Source organism: Telmatherina bonti (assembly GCF_933228915.1).
Source record: "Telmatherina bonti genome assembly, chromosome: 7".
Classification (NCBI taxonomy): domain Eukaryota; kingdom Metazoa; phylum Chordata; class Actinopteri; order Atheriniformes; family Telmatherinidae; genus Telmatherina; species Telmatherina bonti.
The window spans coordinates 38,191,673-38,214,404 of NC_136625.1; the positions used below are offsets into that span (position 1 = coordinate 38,191,673).

The 22,732-nt window shown below is 48.5% G+C and overlaps 1 protein-coding gene across 3 annotated transcripts in view; it reads left to right on the forward strand.

Annotated features, from left to right (window-relative positions):
- The window catches only part of depdc5 (DEP domain containing 5, GATOR1 subcomplex subunit), a 48,346-nt gene that overhangs the window by 9,833 nt on the left and 15,781 nt on the right, over positions 1–22,732 (forward strand). For 2 of the 3 annotated variants that reach the window (XM_079243182.1, XM_079243183.1), the window contains exons 17-32: positions 941–1,010; positions 1,096–1,132; positions 1,203–1,323; positions 1,408–1,631; positions 1,704–1,904; positions 5,875–6,010; positions 6,091–6,182; positions 14,019–14,078; positions 14,795–14,978; positions 16,187–16,347; positions 17,852–17,972; positions 18,768–18,935; positions 19,017–19,233; positions 19,318–19,454; positions 19,522–19,618; positions 19,863–19,925. In XM_079243182.1, the coding sequence (XP_079099308.1) occupies positions 941–1,010; positions 1,096–1,132; positions 1,203–1,323; positions 1,408–1,631; positions 1,704–1,904; positions 5,875–6,010; positions 6,091–6,182; positions 14,019–14,078; positions 14,795–14,978; positions 16,187–16,347; positions 17,852–17,972; positions 18,768–18,935; positions 19,017–19,233; positions 19,318–19,454; positions 19,522–19,618; positions 19,863–19,925 (2,089 nt within the window). The remainder of the gene's footprint in view (positions 1–940; positions 1,011–1,095; positions 1,133–1,202; positions 1,324–1,407; positions 1,632–1,703; positions 1,905–5,874; positions 6,011–6,090; positions 6,183–14,018; positions 14,079–14,794; positions 14,979–16,186; positions 16,348–17,851; positions 17,973–18,767; positions 18,936–19,016; positions 19,234–19,317; positions 19,455–19,521; positions 19,619–19,862; positions 19,926–22,732) is intronic. The other variant, XM_079243184.1, reaches the window with a different exon arrangement.

The window sequence follows — 22,732 nt, forward strand, 5'->3', positions numbered from 1 at the left end:
CTTCTTCATCAGGTCCTTCTGGTACCGAGTCTCTTCTTCATCAGGTCCTTCTGGTACCGAGACTCCTCTTCATCAGGTCCTTCTGGTACCGAGTCTCTTCTTCATCAGGTCCTTCTGGTACCGAGTCTCCTCTTCATCAGGTCCTTCTGGTACCGAGTCTCCTCTTCATCAGGTCCTTCTGGTACTGGGTTTCCCGTTCCACCACGTCCCAAAGCTGCTCTGCTGGATGTAGATCTGGTGACTGTGGAGGCCGTTGGAGGACAGTGAACTCATCGTCATGGTGGAGATGATGTGAGCTTTGTGACATAGTGCATCATCCTGCTGGAAGTTTCCATCAGAAGATGCTACACTGTGCTCAGAAAGGGATGGACATGGTCAGCAGCAGTCTGTGGAAGTTAAACCAGGTCATGGTGGTACCGAGGGGACCAAACTGGGACCAGAACCCCCCCACCACCACACCATTCCAGCAGCAGCAGCCTGAAGCGTTGATCCTGACGGCAAGATGGATCCATGTTGTCATGATGTTTCCAGCAGGTTCGGATACTACCATTTGGATGAATCTTCGTTCTTCCTTATTTCTTAGAACAGCGAGTCATCTTCACCACGTCTGCATGTTTGCATGCTGCCATGTGATTGGCTGGTTAGATAGTCACCATGTAGAGCTGATGAAGAGGATGATGAATGTACTTTTTCTTCAGTGTCTGCTGTGGAAGTTGGTAACTAGTAAACCTGCTTGCTGACTCTGGAGATACCTTTATTTCTCTATAAAATAATCTCATCCTAAACATTGACTGCAGACTGGGATCACTGTATCCCTGAGAGACAGAAGGACGTCCTCCACATCTGGAAACATCTCTTTTCAGCTCTTTGCTTCAGTAATTCTGATGACTGCTTTACATGGAAGTGATTAATATGTTTGCATCTGCGTCCGTTCCTGCAGCTTCTACACCTCCAAAAGTCAGAACTCTTGTAGCTCCTTCACCCCCCGAATCAAACTGGCAGGCCGGAAGGTACGTCCTCTTTTTTCTTCAGGGTCATAGGTCAACCTGACGATAAGCTTTTTGTGTTTTTATCTTGTGCTTTTGTGTCTTTTAGCTTCATGCTGAAAAATTCAAGAACAGCCGAGAGCATGGTATGTGTAGCGCAGGCAGCTCTGGCCTGATGTTAGCCCGGGTCTCATGCGGCTTTATCACCTCTTCCAGCTCTCTGCGTACCAAAGGACTCCGACAACAGCCTGCCCATACAGGTGGACTATGATGCGTATGACGCGCAGGTGTTCCGACTTCCAGGGCCTTCTCGAGTTCAGAGGAGCACCACGCTCAGGTGTTAGCCTGCTCAAGCAGAAAGAAAGGAGATGTTCTGCATCTACGCTGAATGAGGGATAAACAGCTGTTCTGGGTTTTTTAGGCCGGGTCGAGACAAAGAGACAAGCGGCAGGAAGAGCTGGGGCTCGGTGGACATCAGCACAGGCATCGGCGCCTCCCCTCCCATTCGCTCAGGAGGTCCTGAGGAGCAGCGAAGTCTGGCCTCTGATGACAGTCTCGGCCCCGTGTCCAACATGTTGCTGATACCCCGGGTGCCTCCTGCTCAGTATGAAGTCAGCAGCTCGTTGGGATATACGAGCACCAGAGGTAGCTGCTGTAGCTCGCCGGTCACCGTCTCATCCTCTGCCTGACTTCTTCTGTTCTTATTCTGCTGTTTAGAGCTCTTAGAGAAGATGATGGACTCTCAGAGGGACTTCAGTGCACCGGGCAGGTTCACGGTGGGAAGTGCCGAGTCCACGCTGCACATTCGGCCAGGAGGTTACACTCCTCAGAGGGCCCTCATTAACCCCTTCACACCATCCCGGATGCCCATGAAGCTGACCTCCAACCGCCGGCGCTGGATGCACACCTTCCCTGTCGGTGAGTCTCAGTGGGATGAATCCCAGTCAGCATGCAGACATGATGCGTTCAAGTTCTGAGGCTAAAAGGATGGAAATGAATGTATGAACAGATAAAGCAGCATAAAGAGCAACCAGACCAATCCTTTTCCTGTCTGCACATCTCATGTCTGGAGCACACACACAGCAGAGACTCTATAGAGTCTGAATAAACACTACATGTTGTGTCTGGATTGTAAACCTGGACAGATAGAAACGCTGGAAAACCTCCGTAGACCAGCTGGAGGGTCAGAACGTCACATGTTCTAATTTTTCAGAGATTTCTCGAACAAACTTCAGTCACAATTCGTGGTGTACATCTACAAATTTATAGCAAGATGTAGTTTTTTTCCTTTACTGTCATTCAGTGTGTTCATCGTTGCACAGTTTTCTCTCAAACTGATGAAGAGCGCAGAGTAAAGTGCAGAGTATACCCACCGCTGCTTCCACTGACTTTTCACTCAGGCTTTTCTCCTCAAAAGGAATATTTTCAGTCTGCTGTAAAAAATATACATAAAAGATAGTAAAATAAAAATACATCTGTGTAATCAGCTGACAGTTCTGCCACTTGCAGTTCAGTAAGTGATGCGACTTGAAGTTTTCAACCAGCGACTGTTCATTAGAGCAGGGTTTTTCCACCACTGTGCCGTGGTACACGAGTGTGCCCTGAGAATTTATCCAGTTTCACCTGATTGGTCTAAAAAAAGCAGCTCTGTGTTCATCCAAACAGGCCCCAGTGAAAGATAATAAAATTTCATCTTCTTGTGTTCTTAATATAAAGGATGGATTTTATATTAATAATATGGACTTTTAAAAAAAACATTTTGGTTTGTGGTGTGCCTTGTGGTTTTTTTAGTGAGAAAAAGTGGTCTTGGCTCAAAAAAGGCCGAAAAACACTTAGAGGAGTCCAGAGCATGAAATCCACTGGAATGGGATTCTTGGTGACTGCTACAAAAGTGGACACTATCGTCATAGCAACGTTAACGACAATGTTGTCATAACAACATTAACGAGCAGACTCAGTTCTGTCTTACTAGAATCACACACACACACACACACGTCTAAATGAAAACTGCTGCGTTTCCATCACCCCTAGTATTACTGACAACCTAAACATTGCAATAAAACACTTGATTTAAACTCCTACATTTAATAAAACCTGAAATATCTCTAAAACGATTTTACACTTCCGTGAAATGATAAATCCTTTTACAGATATTTTTAGAGAAAAATCTAGGCTGTGAGAGTTTATCTCAGGTGTTTTTCTATTTTTTAACTTGTTGGTGCCAGCCAGGTCTCTTTCCTGACACATACGGGACCAGTAAATGTTTTTATTTTCTTATACCTTAACCAGTAACCAACACAAAACATACAAAGATCAGAACACCTAAACACCCTGCTAGTGAATGAACGTAAACCCATCACCAAAACAAATAATCACCTACATGTATGTATATGCTCAAAAAACAAAATGAACCCCCCCAACAAAAAACCAAATGAAAAAAGCAAAACAAACCAAACTTGGGTTTTCCAGCAGACCTGCGACGTAACACTAAAACAAGGAAACAGAAATATATCAGATAGATAGCATTACGATGCTGGCTTCCCACCAGTCTATAAGTCCTAAAGGAATAACTTTAAATCCAGAGTTAGAGTCCTGGATGATGAAATCCAGCAAATCCACTCACTATGTCCATCAACGTCCCCCTCCAAAGCGACTGTAAGTCTCATATAAATGAGGAATGGACTGGATTGGACGGGCCAGCCTAGAAGAAAAAGCTTTTTTCTGATTCAGGGCTAGGAAATAAAAGCAGGAGCAAATAAAGCCTCTTATGGCAGACAGACTGTCACAAACCTCAATCCTCGATAGCAAACAACAGAGAAATGCAGATTTTACTAGAATCAGAAAGTATGATGAGGGATAGACGTCTCGAAAAGCCGAGAAAAATCCTCCAGCAGCAGTGGAAAACCCGAAAACAGTTCATGGGAGTTGAAACTTCTGCATTAAACACCCTTCAGTAGAAACAGCTGGCTGGATTCTACTCTGTCAAAGTGATAGAAGTTTTAGTTTTATTCAGTGAAAAATTGTAATAAGACGGACAAAACTGTCTTTCCATCTTCATATCTGCCTTCTGCGGCCAACATGAGGGGCTTTTAGCGGTAGCATTTAAAATGCAGTGATTTCCACAGCTGGTAATGAAGCATGAATTTCAATGTTACAGAAGATTTAGCTTCTGCAGAGACTGGTTAACGTCCACGCAGAACAATCTCAATGTTAGATTCAACATTTAGCTTCTGCAGAGACTGGTTAACGTCCACGCAGAAAAATCTCAATGTTAGATTCAACATTTAGCTTCTGCAGAGACTGGTTAACGTCCACGCAGAACAATCTCAATGTTAGATTCAACATTTAGCTTCTGCAGAGACTGGTTAACGTCCACGCAGAAAAATCTCAATGTTAGATTCAACATTTAGCTTCTGCAGAGACTGGTTAACGTCCACGCAGAAAAATCTCAATGTTAGATTCAACATTTAGCTTCTGCAGAGACTGGTTAACGGCCGCGCAGAAAAATCTCAATGTTAGATTCAACATTTAGCTTCTGCAGAGACTGGTTAACGTCCACGCAGAACAATCTCAATGTTACGCAACATTTAGCTTCTGCAGAGACTGGTTAACGTCCGCGCAGAAAAATCTCAATGTTAGATTCAACATTTAGCTTCTGCAGAGACTGGTTAACGTCCACGCAGAAAAATCTCAATGTTAGATTCAACATTTAGCTTCTGCAGAGACTGGTTAACGGCCGCGCAGAAAAATCTCAATGTTAGATTCAACATTTAGCTTCTGCAGAGACTGGTTAACGTCCACGCAGAACAATCTCAATGTTACGCAACATTTAGCTTCTGCAGAGACTGGTTAACGGCCGCGCAGAAAAATCTCAATGTTATGCAACATTTAGCTTCTGCAGAGACTGGTTAACGTCCACGCAGAAAAATCTCAATGTTACGCATCATTTAGCTTCTGCAGAGACTGGTTAACGTCCACGCAGAAAAATCTCAATGTTACGCAACATTTAGCTTCTGCAGAGACTGGTTAACGGCCGCGCAGAAAAATCTCAATGTTACGCAACATTTAGCTTCTGCAGAGACTGGTTAACGTCCACGCAGAAAAATCTCAATGTTACGCATCATTTAGCTTCTGCAGAGACTGGTTAACGTCCACGCAGAAAAATCTCAATGTTACGCAACATTTAGCTTCTGCAGAGACTGGTTAACGTCCACGCAGAAAAATCTCAATGTTACGCAACATTTAGCTTCTGCAGAGACTGGTTAACGGCTGCGCAGAAAAATCTCAATGTTACGCAACATTTAGCTTCTACAGAGACTGGTTGACGGCCGTGCAGAAAAATAAAAGAAGCTGATGAATACATTCTCTTTATTTTGAAGGAGAAGCCAGATTTGATCCTTAAAAAGAACCTTTTTGCTTAGAAACGAGGTTTTCAGTGTCTTTAGTGACAGATTGTGAACAAAGTTTGACCCGCTCTCTGTTGACGGTCTCAGAAGCTCAGATGGCGTCTCAGCCGTTGGTCTGTTTACTTCACAGCAGCCTGAGTTGAGCGAGGCGAGTGAATCACAGGCGGGAGGTTTTCCATTATTTTTACTACTTAAGAAGATTTCACTGTGTCGTCGGCGTAGAGACGATGTGTAGCGTTTGAGACAAACAACAGTATTCCCAGAAAGGATCCTTTAGCTCTGCCTTTCACCACAGAGAGGAAACGCCAGGACAGGAGGGGATTACCCGACAACCAACCAACAGGACATCTGCAGTCCAGGGCTGTAATAATGTCATTTACAGCCTCAGCAGCAGCGGTTGTTGTGCTGTTCTCCTCATTCAGGTTGATGTGGACTGATGGTAAACCTGCTGCCGTTAAGTCAGACTGTACCGCTGTCTCCAGGTCCCTCTGGGGAGGCGATCCAGATCCATCACCAGACCAGGCAGAACATGGCAGAGCTGCAGGGCAGCCAGCAGAGAGATCCTGCCCACACTTCGGCCGAGCTGTTGGAGCTGGCGTATCACGAGGCCACGGGCAGGTTAGTGTCACCCGCCACATTCCCATGCAGAGGATGTCGACTTCGTGCAGGTCGTGAGATGATCGTTTGCCCTTCTTAAGGCGAACAACGTCGAGGCAAGCCGGTGAGAACAACCTTTATGTGGGTGGAGGGATGGAAGAGTTCGCTGGAAGCCCTGGGAGCAGCAGCAGTGGTGACGTGCACACTTCTATCAGCTTCTTGTGCTTTTCTCTATGTGATCAGAGTTATAATCTCTAGTTTAACGTGAACACCTGAGGTCGGTGGGTCCTTCACGTCTTGCAGAACCAAAGCCAACATTAAAGTGGAACTATTCTGTGCATTTCAGGCTAATTTATTTTTATTTCTGAGACCAGAAGGGCTGGGATTGTTGGAGTTATTGTCACAAATGGCTTTATTTACTTCAGACCGACCCTCTCCGTAGGCTGTCAGATCAGCCTGTGGGCAAAACGAGTGGATTGAGACTCTTCCGCATTAAGCCCCGCCTCCCGCCACTGCACTACATCCGGAGCGCGCACCGCACCTGCTTTCAGAAGGATTAGGCTCATATGAACTCAATAAAAAAACAAACTACAATGTCAACACATAGCATACAGCCCTACATGTTGGAACCTGAATCAGAGCCTTAAAACGAAGTGGAAAACAGCAACCCACAGCAACGAATGCAGCAGGATGTCTCTCTTTGGTAAACTCACCAGCCATCGTTGGAAATAACTTTATCCCACGTTTTCCACCCGCCTGATGTATTTGTACATGCCCTTGTTAACCAGTAGAAGGTAACCAATCACCGAACCTTATCCCCCGGGACGTCACAAGGATTTCCAAGTAGAAAAAACTCTCTAAAACGTCGCGTTTTTTGTCCCCATGGAAACCGAATGGAGAGCGTGCTGGAACTCAAACTCAAACATGCGTTTAGGTGATAAAAAACGGTGCCGTTCACATGTCTGATGAGGATTCAACACTGTAACACTGTAGAAAGCTCAGAAAACTTGAAATACCATAATAGCACCCCTTTAAAGGCAGACGTCCAAACGACGAGCTCAGCTCTTCTCCCAAATCTTTTTAAACGTTTCAGCTTGTGTTGCTGCTGGAAATCAGGTCCATTTTACTGAACTGTTACTCCAGTACGGTTTAAAGGAAACGGAATTTAAATCTGTAAAAGTGGAGGCCTTCTAACCAGGACTAAAGGACCAGACGCTGGAGACCTCGCCGGGACTAGGGGAGACCTGGAGGACCTCGTGTTAAATAACTTCTCTACCACTTTTCCCAAAACCTAAACCAGTTTAATTTACATTTTAGTCCCAGTTCCATCTGGAGAACCAGCAGAACAACCTGGAAGTTATGAAAACTAGACATTTTCTCTTTGTTTTAGTACAAAGAAGTACAAGTAGATTATCAGGATGAGTACTTTTACGTTTTCCCACGTTGTAGCTGAACATGTAGACATGCCATGGTGGTTTCTGGGAAACCGCTACATGTAGACATGACATGGTGGTGTCTGGGGAAACCGCTACATGTAGACATGACATGGTGGTTTCTGGGGAACCGCTACATGTAGACATGACATGGTGGTGTCTGGGAAACCGCTACATGTAGACATGACATGGTGGTGTCTGGGAAACCGCTACATGTAGACATGATATGGTGGTGTCTGGGGAACCGCTACATGTAGACATGACATGTTGGTGTCTGGGGAACCGCTACATGTAGACATGACATGTTGGTGTCTGGGGAAACCGCTACATGTAGACATGACATGGTGGTTTCTGGGAAACCGCTACATGTAGACATGATATGGTGGTTTCTGGGAAACCGCTACATGTAGACATGACATGGTGGTGTCTGGGGAAACCGCTACATGTAGACATGACATGGTGATGTCTGGGGAAACCGCTACATGTAGACATGACATGGTGGTGTCTGGGAAACCGCTACATGTAGACATGACATGGTGGTGTCTGGGAAACCGCTACATGTAGACATGATATGGTGGTGTCTGGGAAAACGCTACATGTAGACATGATATGGTGGTGTCTGGGAAACCGCTACATGTAGACATGACATGGTGGTGTCTGGGGAAACCGCTACATGTAGACATGACATGGTGGTTTCTGGGGAAACCGCTACATGTAGACATGACATGGTGGTGTCTGGGGAAACCGCTACATGTAGACATGACATGGTGGTGTCTGGGGAAACCGCTACATGTAGACATGACATGGTGGTGTCTGGGAAAACGCTACATGTAGACATGACATGGTGGTTTCTGGGGAACCGCTACATGTAGACATGACATGGTGGTGTCTGGGAAAACGCTACATGTAGACATGACATGGTGGTTTCTGGGAAACCGCTACATGTAGACATGACATGGTGGTTTCTGGGAAACCGCTACATGTAGACATGACATGGTGGTGTCTGGGAAACCGCTACATGTAGACATGACATGGTGGTTTCTGGGAAACCGCTACATGTAGACATGACATGGTGGTTTCTGGGAAACCGCTACATGTAGACATGACATGGTGGTGTCTGGGAAACCGCTACATGTAGACATGACATGGTGGTTTCTGGGAAACCGCTACATGTAGACATGACATGGTGGTTTCTGGGAAACCGCTACATGTAGACATGACATGGTGGTTTCTGGGAAACCGCTACATGTAGACATGACATGGTGGTTTCTGGGAAACCGCTACATGTAGACATGACATGGTGGTTTCTGGGGAACCGCTACATGTAGACATGACATGGTGGTTTCTGGGAAACCGCTACATGTAGACATGACATGGTGGTTTCTGGGAAACCGCTACATGTAGACATGACATGGTGGTTTCTGGGGAACCGCTACATGTAGACATGACATGGTGGTGTCTGGGAAACCGCTACATGTAGACATGACATGGTGGTGTCTGGGAAACCGCTACATGTAGACATGACATGGTGGTTTCTGGGGAACCGCTACATGTAGACATGACATGGTGGTGTCTGGGAAAACGCTACATGTAGACATGACATGGTGGTGTCTGGGAAACCGCTACATGTAGACATGACATGGTGGTGTCTGGGAAACCGCTACATGTAGACATGACATGGTGGTGTCTGGGAAACCGCTACATGTAGACATGACATGGTGGTGTCTGGGGAAACCGCTACATGTAGACATGACATGGTGGTGTCTGGGAAACCGCTACATGTAGACATGATATGGTGGTGTCTGGGAAACCGCTACATGTAGACATGACATGGTGGTTTCTGGGAAACCGCTACATGTAGACATGACATGGTGGTGTCTGGGAAACCGCTACATGTAGACATGACATGGTGGTGTCTGGGAAACCGCTACATGTAGACATGACATGGTGGTGTCTGGGAAACCGCTACATGTAGACATGATATGGTGGTGTCTGGGAAACCGCTACATGTAGACATGACATGGTGGTTTCTGGGAAACCGCTACATGTAGACATGATATGGTGGTGTCTGGGAAACCGCTACATGTAGACATGACATGGTGGTTTCTGGGGAACCGCTACATGTAGACATGACATGGTGGTGTCTGGGAAACCGCTACATGTAGACATGACATGGTGGTGTCTGGGGAACCGCTACATGTAGACATGACATGGTGGTGTCTGGGGAACCGCTACATGTAGACATGACATGGTGGTTTCTGGGAAACCGCTACATGTAGACATGACATGGTGGTGTCTGGGAAACCGCTACATGTAGACATGACATGGTGGTGTCTGGGAAACCGCTACATGTAGACATGACATGGTGGTTTCTGGGGAACCGCTACATGTAGACATGACATGGTGGTGTCTGGGAAACCGCTACATGTAGACATGACATGGTGGTTTCTGGGGAAACCGCTACATGTAGACATGACATGGTGGTGTCTGGGAAACGCTACATGTAGACATGACATGGTGGTGTCTGGGAAACCGCTACATGTAGACATGACATGGTGGTGTCTGGGGAAACCGCTACATGTAGACATGATATGGTGGTGTCTGGGGAAACCGCTACATGTAGACATGACATGGTGGTGTCTGGGAAACCGCTACATGTAGACATGACATGGTGGTGTCTGGGAAACCGCTACATGTAGACATGACATGGTGGTGTCTGGGAAACCGCTACATGTAGACATGACATGGTGGTGTCTGGGAAAACGCTACATGTAGACATGACATGGTGGTGTCTGGGAAACCGCTACATGTAGACATGACATGGTGGTGTCTGGGAAAACGCTACATGTAGACATGACATGGTGGTGTCTGGGAAAACGCTACATGTAGACATGACATGGTGGTTTCTGGGGAACCGCTACATGTAGACATGACATGGTGGTGTCTGGGGAAACCGCTACATGTAGACATGACATGGTGGTTTCTGGGGAACCGCTACATGTAGACATGACATGGTGGTGTCTGGGGAAATCGCTACATGTAGACATGACATGGTGGTGTCTGGGAAAACGCTACATGTAGACATGATATGGTGGTGTCTGGGAAACCGCTACATGTAGACATGACATGGTGGTTTCTGGGGAACCGCTACATGTAGACATGACATGGTGGTTTCTGGGGAACCGCTACATGTAGACATGACATGGTGGTGTCTGGGAAACCGCTACATGTAGACATGACATGGTGGTGTCTGGGGAAACCGCTACATGTAGACATGACATGGTGGTTTCTGGGGAAACCGCTACATGTAGACATGACATGGTGGTGTCTGGGGAAACCGCTACATGTAGACATGACATGGTGGTGTCTGGGGAAACCGCTACATGTAGACATGACATGGTGGTGTCTGGGGAAACCGCTACATGTAGACATGACATGGTGGTGTCTGGGAAAACGCTACATGTAGACATGATATGGTGGTGTCTGGGAAACCGCTACATGTAGACATGACATGGTGGTGTCTGGGGAAACCGCTACATGTAGACATGACATGGTGGTTTCTGGGGAAACCGCTACATGTAGACATGACATGGTGGTGTCTGGGGAAACCGCTACATGTAGACATGACATGGTGGTGTCTGGGGAAACCGCTACATGTAGACATGACATGGTGGTGTCTGGGAAAACGCTACATGTAGACATGACATGGTGGTTTCTGGGGAACCGCTACATGTAGACATGACATGGTGGTGTCTGGGAAAACGCTACATGTAGACATGACATGGTGGTTTCTGGGAAACCGCTACATGTAGACATGACATGGTGGTGTCTGGGAAACCGCTACATGTAGACATGATATGGTGGTGTCTGGGGAACTGCTACATGTAGACATGACATGGTGGTGTCTGGGAAACCGCTACATGTAGACATGACATGGTGGTTTCTGGGGAACCGCTACATGTAGACATGACATGGTGGTGTCTGGGGAAACCGCTACATGTAGACATGACATGGTGGTTTCTGGGGAACCGCTACATGTAGACATGACATGGTGGTTTCTGGGAAACCGCTACATGTAGACATGACATGGTGGTTTCTGGGAAACCGCTACATGTAGACATGACATGGTGGTTTCTGGGGAACCGCTACATGTAGACATGACATGGTGGTGTCTGGGAAACCGCTACATGTAGACATGACATGGTGGTTTCTGGGAAACCGCTACATGTAGACATGACATGGTGGTTTCTGGGAAACCGCTACATGTAGACATGACATGGTGGTTTCTGGGAAACCGCTACATGTAGACATGACATGGTGGTTTCTGGGAAACCGCTACATGTAGACATGACATGGTGGTTTCTGGGGAACCGCTACATGTAGACATGACATGGTGGTTTCTGGGAAACCGCTACATGTAGACATGACATGGTGGTTTCTGGGAAACCGCTACATGTAGACATGACATGGTGGTTTCTGGGGAACCGCTACATGTAGACATGACATGGTGGTGTCTGGGAAACCGCTACATGTAGACATGATATGGTGGTGTCTGGGAAACCGCTACATGTAGACATGACATGGTGGTTTCTGGGGAACCGCTACATGTAGACATGACATGGTGGTGTCTGGGAAAACGCTACATGTAGACATGACATGGTGGTGTCTGGGGAAACCGCTACATGTAGACATGACATGGTGGTGTCTGGGAAACCGCTACATGTAGACATGATATGGTGGTGTCTGGGAAACCGCTACATGTAGACATGACATGGTGGTGTCTGGGAAACCGCTACATGTAGACATGACATGGTGGTGTCTGGGAAACCGCTACATGTAGACATGACATGGTGGTGTCTGGGGAAACCGCTACATGTAGACATGACATGGTGGTGTCTGGGAAACCGCTACATGTAGACATGATATGGTGGTGTCTGGGAAACCGCTACATGTAGACATGACATGGTGGTTTCTGGGAAACCGCTACATGTAGACATGACATGGTGGTGTCTGGGAAACCGCTACATGTAGACATGACATGGTGGTGTCTGGGAAACCGCTACATGTAGACATGACATGGTGGTGTCTGGGAAACCGCTACATGTAGACATGATATGGTGGTGTCTGGGAAACCGCTACATGTAGACATGACATGGTGGTTTCTGGGGAACCGCTACATGTAGACATGATATGGTGGTGTCTGGGAAACCGCTACATGTAGACATGACATGGTGGTTTCTGGGGAACCGCTACATGTAGACATGACATGGTGGTGTCTGGGAAACCGCTACATGTAGACATGACATGGTGGTGTCTGGGGAACCGCTACATGTAGACATGACATGGTGGTGTCTGGGGAACCGCTACATGTAGACATGACATGGTGGTTTCTGGGAAACCGCTACATGTAGACATGACATGGTGGTGTCTGGGAAACCGCTACATGTAGACATGACATGGTGGTGTCTGGGAAACCGCTACATGTAGACATGACATGGTGGTTTCTGGGGAACCGCTACATGTAGACATGACATGGTGGTGTCTGGGAAACCGCTACATGTAGACATGACATGGTGGTTTCTGGGGAAACCGCTACATGTAGACATGACATGGTGGTGTCTGGGAAACGCTACATGTAGACATGACATGGTGGTGTCTGGGAAACCGCTACATGTAGACATGACATGGTGGTGTCTGGGGAAACCGCTACATGTAGACATGACATGGTGGTGTCTGGGAAACCGCTACATGTAGACATGACATGGTGGTGTCTGGGGAAACCGCTACATGTAGACATGACATGGTGGTGTCTGGGAAACCGCTACATGTAGACATGACATGGTGGTGTCTGGGAAACCGCTACATGTAGACATGACATGGTGATGTCTGGGGAAACCGCTACATGTAGACATGACATGGTGGTGTCTGGGAAACCGCTACATGTAGACATGACATGGTGGTGTCTGGGAAACCGCTACATGTAGACATGACATGGTGGTGTCTGGGGAAACCGCTACATGTAGACATGACATGGTGGTGTCTGGGGAAACCGCTACATGTAGACATGACATGGTGGTGTCTGGGGAAACCGCTACATGTAGACATGACATGGTGGTGTCTGGGGAAACCGCTACATGTAGACATGATATGGTGGTGTCTGGGGAAACCGCTACATGTAGACATGACATGGTGGTGTCTGGGAAACCGCTACATGTAGACATGATATGGTGGTGTCTGGGAAACCGCTACATGTAGACATGATATGGTGGTGTCTGGGAAACCGCTACATGTAGACATGATATGGTGGTGTCTGGGAAACCGCTACATGTAGACATGACATGGTGGTGTCTGGGGAAACCGCTACATGTAGACATGACATGGTGGTGTCTGGGAAACCGCTACATGTAGACATGACATGGTGGTGTCTGGGAAACCGCTACATGTAGACATGACATGGTGGTTTCTGGGGAAACCGCTACATGTAGACATGACATGGTGGTGTCTGGGAAACCGCTACATGTAGACATGACATGGTGGTGTCTGGGGAAACCACTAACTCTGCTTTGTGTTTGTTGTATCTGCTGAACGGCGTGCAGGAGCCCTCGCCAACCGCACCTCCTCGCTGCAAGACTTTTCCAGCGGTGGAACTGACCCAAGTGAGTCCTTCTCGTCCTCCCAGAGGCTTAAATCCCTTTGAAAGGTGCTGAAATGTTGGTGCAGCTGCCGGGAGGCATCAGGAAGAATCGGCGAGCGGATGCTGACAGTTCAACCTGTGGGGGCTTTCTGAGCTTTTGGCGAGCAGCTTTCTCCGCCATCTCCAGGGGGGTAAAAAGGTCATGTGGTTTGGGGTTCCCCTCCTCTTCCCTTTCCTCTGTCCTGTCCCTGTCCCAGCCTTCCTCCTCCTGCTGCTACTTTCTGATGGACAAATTGACGAGCAGTAATTGTTGCTGTTGGTGTTTCTGCATGGCTGCCAGATCGCAGCTCCTCTCTTCTCAGCGTTGTGTCTGTTTGCACGAGGTGATTCTTTGCTTGGGCGCTCTCGTGGTGCTTGGGACACGTTTCCTCCGTCCTCGTGGCGCAGGGTGGGGGGGCGGACCACACGCTCGGCTGAAATCTGCATGTCTGATCAGCAGCTGTGGAAGACGCTGTAAAGTAACATTTCTCTTCTTTTTCCTCCCCTCCTCCTCTTTCTTCCTTCCATGTTTGCATCTTCACTCTCTCTTTTCTCTCTTCTTCACTTTCTCACCTCCTTTCATTTCCCATCACGCCTCTATCTCCCCCCACTCCCCACCCACCCACACACATGTACCTCTGCACTGTGGGTACATGCGCTGTCTTTGTTGTGGGGATTTTCGTGTGTTTGTGTGTGAAGCCCTGCTGCTGTCTGCACCCCCCACAGTGCCCAGCTTCTGCTGCACGGTGGGGGTAGACTGGAAGTCCCTGACCACACCGGCCTGCCTCCCCCTCACCACTGACTACTTCCCTGACCGCCAGACTCTGCAGAACGACTACACCGAAGGATACTACGACCTGCTGCCACACAGCGACCTGGAGAGGTACGCCTGCTTCCGTGTTGTCAAACTTTTCGCCTCAGCAGTGATTTAGTGGGTCGGATTTTAGAGGTTTTAGCAAACAAAGTAAATTAATTCCCGTTTCTGCTGGACTCACAGACGGATGTTCATAGCCTCTTCTCAGTTGTTATTTTATCCTGAAGTTCAGAACAAATTCTCAGTGACAGCCATGTTTTACATCCAGTCATGTGGCAGCAGCAGTCTGAGCAGACATGTCCAGACTTTGCTCCACCTGGACACTTTCAGCTCTGCTGGAGAAAATCCCAGACCAGCTGAGAGACGGGAAGCCCCCATCCCAAGGAAAGTTGGGATTTGTTTTTAAAGTACCAATAAAAACAGAATCCAGTGATTTTCAGACCTCATCAGGTTTTGTTCTCCGTGAAAAGAAGAACGAACCAGATGATGAAACTTTCACCACATGGTTTAGATCCAGTTTGGTGAAGTTACTCAGAAATGTTCTGAAACCTTCCCAGATGTGGAAGCTGCCCACGCCATCGGCACTAATGCAACCCCATCCCATCAGAGATGCAGGCTGATAACAAGCTGGATGCTCCCTCTCCTCTTTAGTCTGCAGGACACGCCGTCCATGCTGTCCACAAACTATTCCACATCTTCATCCAGGTTTCCACTCAGAACATTTTAAATGAGCTTTGGTCCAGAGAAGACGGCGTGTTTCTGGATCCTCTTCACATATGATGGAGCTTTAACCTGCATGAACTGGGTTCACACTGGTTTCTGGAAGCTTCCTGGGTCCATGCACTGGTTTCCAGTAGAAAATCATGTCTGTATTTAGTGCAGAAGATCACCAGCATCCAGCCTTGTCTTAAGCATACAGAGATTCCTCCTGATTCTTTTCATCTGAGAGACTCTGTTTCTCTGAAATGCTCCTTTCATACCCAGTCATGCTACCAACCTGTTGGTAGTTAAGCTGGTTAGTTGTTTCAGATTAGCACCAGTTACTTTTTCAGCCTTTTGCTGCTGAATGTGAGTTTTAGGTGCTGAACTGGTTTCCATGTGGCCGTTTGGGAGATGAGAGAAACTGCAGGGACAAGCTTCAGGTCATGTGGACAAGTAGCTCACGTTTTATCACGTTTTATCGGCCTACATTTGAGGCGTTCAGGGAACATCAGTAAGATGTGCCAACCACCTTAAAAGTTTTGTCTCTTTGTTTCTTGTCTCCGTCTCTTTCCCAGGCGAGAAGACGAAAGTCCAATAATGACAGCGTCTCAGGTGTTTGAAGAGTTCATCTGCCAGCGGTTGATGCAGGGATACCAGATCATCGTCCAGCCCAACAACAGGAAACCACCGCCTGCTTCGGCTACACCTCTCGGCAGCAGTCCTCTTTACACCAGAGGTACGCATGTTTTATTTAACAGGACCAAATATGACCAGATCCTGCATCTCTGAGCGGACGGAGAGGAACAGTTTAAACCCCTTCTGAGAGTTGTGAACCGTTGAGTTAGTGAGTGGCGGCCAACATGGCAACCAACATGGTGGTCAGATGACGGCCAACATGGCGACCAGCATGGCGGTCAGATGACGGCCAACATGGCGACCAGCATGGCGGTCAGATGACGGCCAACATGGCGACCAGCATGGCGGTCAGATGACGGCCAACATGGCGACCAACATGGCAGTCAGATGGCGGCCAACATGGCGGCCAACATAGCGACCAGCATGGCGGTCAGATGACAGCCAACATGGCAACCAACATGGCGGCCGACATGGTGACCAACATGGCGACCAACATGGCGACCAGCATGGCGGTCAGATGAAGGCCAACATGGCGACCAACATGGCAGTCAGATGAAGGCCAACATGGCGGTCAAATGAAGACCAACATGGCGACCAACATGGCGGCCAACATGGCTGCCAACATGGTGACCAACATGGCGGTCAGATGAAGGCCAACATGGCGACCAACATGGCAGTCAGATGAAGGCCAACATGGCGGTCAAATGAAGACCAACATGGCGACCAACATGGTGACCAACATGGCGGTCAGATGAAGGCCAACATGGCGGTCAGATGAAGGCCAACATGGCGACCAACATGGCAGTCAGATGAAGGCCAATATGGCGGTCAAATGAAGACCAACATGGCGACCAACATGGCGGTCAGATGAAGACCAACATGGCAACCAACATGGCGACCAACATGGCGGCCAACATGGTGGCCAACATGGCGGCCAACATGGTGACCAACATGGCGGTCAGATGACGGGCAACATGGTGGTCAGATGAATGCCAACATGGCAGCCAACATGGCGGTCAGATGAAGGCCAACATGGCGACCAACATGGCAGTCAGATGAAGACCAACATGGCGACCAACATGGCGGCCTACATGGTGGCCAACATGGCGGCCAACATGGTGACCAACATGGCGGTCAGATGACGGGCAACATGGTGGTCAGATGAATGCCAACATGGCAGCCAACATGGCGGTCAGATGAAGGCCAACATGGCGACCAACATGGCAGTCAGATGAAGACCAACATGGCGACCAACATGGCGGCCTACATGGTGGCCAACATGGCGGCCAACATGGTGACCAACATGGCGGTCAGATGACGGGCAACATGGTGGTCAGATGAATGCCAACATGGCAGCCAACATGGCAGTCAGATGAAGACCAACATGGCGGCCAACATGGTGACCAACATGGCGGTCAGATGACGGGCAACATGGTGGTCAGATGAATGCCAACATGGCGACCAACATGGCAGTCAGATGAAGGCCAACATGGCGGTCAGATGAAGGCCAATATGGCGTCCAAGGCAAGGACATGTGGAATCGAACCAGCGTGTCCGTAATGATGCATGAGGACTAAACGCAGTGTTGTCTGGTTCTGGTCCAGGTCTGGTGTCCCTGCGGCGGGCCGAGGAGGAGGAGACGGTGTTCTGGCTCAGCATGGGCCGGACCTTCCACAAAGTCTGCCTGAAAGACAAGATCATCACCGTCACTCGGTACCTGCCCAAGTGAGTTCACCTGTTTGTCACAATGTCACCGTTACGTTGTGGAAGTTCGTCTTTTCCTGCAGTGTCCGTTCATAGCGACGTTTCCTCGCCATCCTGCGTGAGACGGAAGTCACCTGAAAACATTTATCACAATGAAACGCACAGTTCAGAAGGAACGCTGTGTCCGTCTGCGAGGAAACAAACATAAAGATAAGATTATAAATTAGCTGGTAGATTTCAGCTCACTGGGACGAAAACTACGCAGCGGATGATTGATACTGATTAATAAACTAATAAATTAGATAGAATAATAAATTAGATTAACACTTTCAGGTCCTGTCCAGCACTTAGAGGCCAGTGTGCAATGACTCTAAAGAAGTTCTTTAAAACATTGTGGAAATAAACCTGCGGAGCTTCTCTGCCAGCTGGTTGGGTGTTTAAAACCCAAACTGTTTCACATTTAACCATTTTACTGTTGTCACATTATTATTAACTCTTCTTTTTAACATCTCAGCCATTTGCTTCAAAACATTTATGTCTCCATGGCAACGTTTATCCCGTTAAACCGCAAACCTGTTCGTCCCTGCACCACCTCCCCGCACCTCCCCGTATCTCCCCACGTCTCCCTGTGTCTCCCCCCGCCTCCCAGCGCCTCCCCCCACCTCCTCGCGTCTCCCCACGCCTCCCAGTGCCTCCCCCCACCTCCTCGTGCCTCCCAGCGCCTCCCCCCACCTCCTCGTGCCTCCCCCCGCCTCCTCATGTCTCTACACGGTGTACCTGAACCCGGCATGCGGCTCACCTGCCGGCCGTCTGCAGGTATCCGTACGAGTCGGCTCAGATCCAGTACAGCTACAGCCTCTGTCCTCCCCACGCGGACGCCCAGTTCGTCTCCTGCTGGGTGGAGTTTGGACACGAGAGACTGGAGGAATACAAGTGGAACTACCTGGACCAGTACATCTGCTCTGCCGGATCCGAGGACTTCAGGTACCAAGTGGCCATGTTAGCAGAGAAGACACCTGTAGTCAGTCAGCTCACCTGGTTTCTGCTGGTCTCCCCCCCCCCCAGCCTCATAGACTCCCTGAAGTTCTGGAGGACCCGGTTCCTCCTGCTGCCAGCTGGAGCGGCTCGGCGGGTGGCGGACGGCGAGGGGCACTGGGACGTGTATGGGGAGGGAGGGGGAGCCGGGATTGGGGGGGACTGGGTGTTACTGGACGGCTTCATTCGCTTCCTGGAGGGTCTGAACCGCATCCGGCGGCGCCACCGCTCCGACCGGATCATCAGGGTGAGGAGTCCTCCTAACGCCACGCTGCATGTTATCGTGAACGGAGGGCGTGTCAGGCCTAACCCCCGGTTTGTTCCTGTCCAGCAGAAAGGCACGCCCATGAAGGGGCTGCAGGTCACCAGTCCTCTGCCGTCGTACCCCCCCGAGCCTGCGCCGCCACCTCAGGGGAAGAGAGGCACGTCGGCTCTGTCGGCCCTGCTGGAGATGGAGCAGAACCAGAAGTGAGTTTCCCTGCTGGCCGTACGTGTCATTGTCCTTCAGGTTCTCACTGCCTCTGCTTCCCACCAGGTCTCTGGAGGAGCTGCAGCAGGTAAAGAGCTCTGCCGCTGTGGGCGACCTGTCAGGCGTTGCCACAGCAACCACATACGTAGACAGCCCCCGCAAGGTGAGGGGTCTTCCTGAGAGCTGGTTGGAGCTTCTCGCTTCAGGCTTTTAGCTTCTGCAGGCTCATCTGAATTTGTGTTAATCAGCATCAAATACGTTGATGAAGTGTTCCTTGCTGGTGTTCTGGTGTCGGGCTTCAGCTCTCGTCTCTTCCATCAACCTTTTCCTTCCATGCGTCCGTTCTGTTCCTGCTGGTGGGCTTTGGTTGTTTGATCCTGGGTTATGTTCCTCCTGTGTGCTGACAGGACGCTGCCTTTATTTTGGATTTTATACGTAGCCCTCGATCCTCCTACATCTATCACTCTCAGGTCAGTAAACGCATCGCTGCAGCTCTTTGGTTTGGTGTGTCTCCTCTTGCTAACTCTGCATCACTGCATGTGCATGTGCAGCGGAAATAACACCGTGACTTTCACGCACTCTGTGTCCTGAGTGAAAGTGTCTGCTGGTAAGTAGAGACACTGGGACTCTACTGCATAAACACACAGTAAAAGCAGTGGAAAGTTTATTTTCAGAGCGCGTTAAAAAGCTCAAAGAGCATCTAAATGAGTCGGCTTTACTGACGATAACAAGGTGATGAGATTAGTAAAAGTATAAAAAGCAGAGAGCACCAAGTGATGCTCAGCTTTACTCAAACATCACTTAATCCGACATAGAAGAGCCAAACGAAACATTAAACAGCTGAAATAATAATCAAAACTTATTGCAAATGTTTAAAAATGCTAAATTACCGCAATAAAAGGAATTAAGGATTTAATGTGACAACTTAAAAGACGGGAATGTTTAATGTATCATGAGACGAAGCACAGAGAACGACTAAGTAGTAGAAAGTCATCTCGGGCTCCTTCGTTTACCCGGTAGTGTTGTGGAGCAACTGCTGCTGTACCTTACCTTACTAGGTTACTTTTCCCGTCGCGTACTGTCCATGTCTAGTACCGACACAACCTCTGGTACCGACACAACCTCTGGTACCAACACAACCTCTAGTACCAACGAGACGTCTGGTACCGACACAACCTCTGGTACCGACACAACCTCTGGTACCAACGAGACGTCTGGTACCGACACAACCTCTGGTACCGACACAACCTCTGGTACCAACGAGACGTCTGGTACCGACACAACCTCTAGTACCAACGAGACGTCTGGTACCGACACAACCTCTGGTACCGACACAACCTCTGGTACCAACGAGACGTCTGGTACCGACACAACCTCTACTGACACAACCTCTGGTACCAATGAGACGTCTAGTACCGACACAACCTCTGGTACCGACACAACCTCTGGTACCAACACAACCTCTGGTACCAACGAGACGTCTGGTACCGACACAACCTCTAGCTGACGTCTGGTACCGACACAACCTCTGGTACCAACGAGACGTCTGATACCGACACAACCTCTGGTACCGACACAACCTCTAGTACCGACACAACCTCTGTTACAGACACAACCTCTGGTACCGACACAACCTCTGGTACCAACGAGACGTCTGGTACCGACACAACCTCTGGTACCGACACAACCTCTACTGACACAACCTCTGGTACCGACACAACCTCTGGTACCGACACAACCTCTGGTACCGACACAACCTCTACTGACACAACCTCTGGTACTGACACAACCTCTGACCTAGAGTCTTCTAGCTGAGTTTCTCCCCGTTATGTTGCTAGGCCACATGTTAGCATTGCAGCTATGCCGTATGTTAGCATTGCTGCTACATGTTAGCATTGCAGTTACGCTATGTATTAGCATTGCAGCCACATGTTAGCATTGCAGCTATGCTGTGTGTTAGCATTGCTGCTACATATTAGCAATACTCTTTTGCTTCATGGTACTATGCTATGTGTTGGCATGGCTGCTGTGCTACATGTTAGCATAGCAGCCATGCCAACACATAGCATAGCATTCCTGCTGTCTGCAGACATCTGCTCCATAAGAAATTAAATACATAATTTTTTAACTGTTTTGTCCATTGTTAAAACATTGTCTTAATCGGACATGCTAGTTTATCAGACTAATGATGCTAACCTGCCAAAATGTAAACAGTCATGACATTTATATATTGTTTCACTTCTATAAATGAAAGGAAATATTGATAAAGCAGTGGTAAAGCAGTGGGAAATGATCATGAATCAACACATCACTTACCAAAAAACAGAAGAAAATATGACGGTAACAGTCAAGTAAATAGTAATAATCAATGGTGGGTAGTGAAGAGACCACAGTCTCAAATGTATCAGAATGTTATCATATGATATTACGAAGTATGAAGCCAAACGAGTTGAACCACAACTTGGGGACTTTTTCATCCTGAACACAACCTGTTGGTTACTTTACATATAAACCAGCTATATTTGTGTATTTATCATATACACCAGAGTTGTTTTACGGAAGCAGCATCTCACCTGAAGAATTTTGCAGAATCCTGGTTTCACACTAAAGCTAAACCTCTGGTACCGACACAACCTCTGGTACCAACACAACCTCTGGTACCAACGAGACGTCTAGTACCGACACAACCTCTGGTACCGACACAACCTCTGGTACCAACGAGACGTCTGGTACCAACACAACCTCTGGTACCGACACAACCTCTAGTACCAACGAGACGTCTGGTACCGACACAACCTCTGGTACCGACACAACCTCTAGTACCAACGAGACGTCTGGTACCGACACAACCTCTGGTACCGACACAACCTCTACTGACACAACCTCTGGTACCGACACAACCTCTGGTACCGACACAACCTCTGGTACCGACACAACCTCTACTGACACAACCTCTGGTACTGACACAACCTCTGGTACCGACACAACCTCTAGTACCAACGAGACGTCTGGTACCGACACAACCTCTGGTACCGACACAACCTCTGGTACCAACGAGACGTCTGGTACCGACACAACCTCTGGTACCGACACAACCTCTACTGACACAACCTCTGGTACCGACACAACCTCTGGTACCGACACAACCTCTACTGACACAACCTCTGGTACCGACACAACCTCTGGTACCGACACAACCTCTACTGACACAACCTCTGGTACCGACACAACCTCTAGTACCGACACAACCTCTGGTACCGACACAACCTCTACCGAC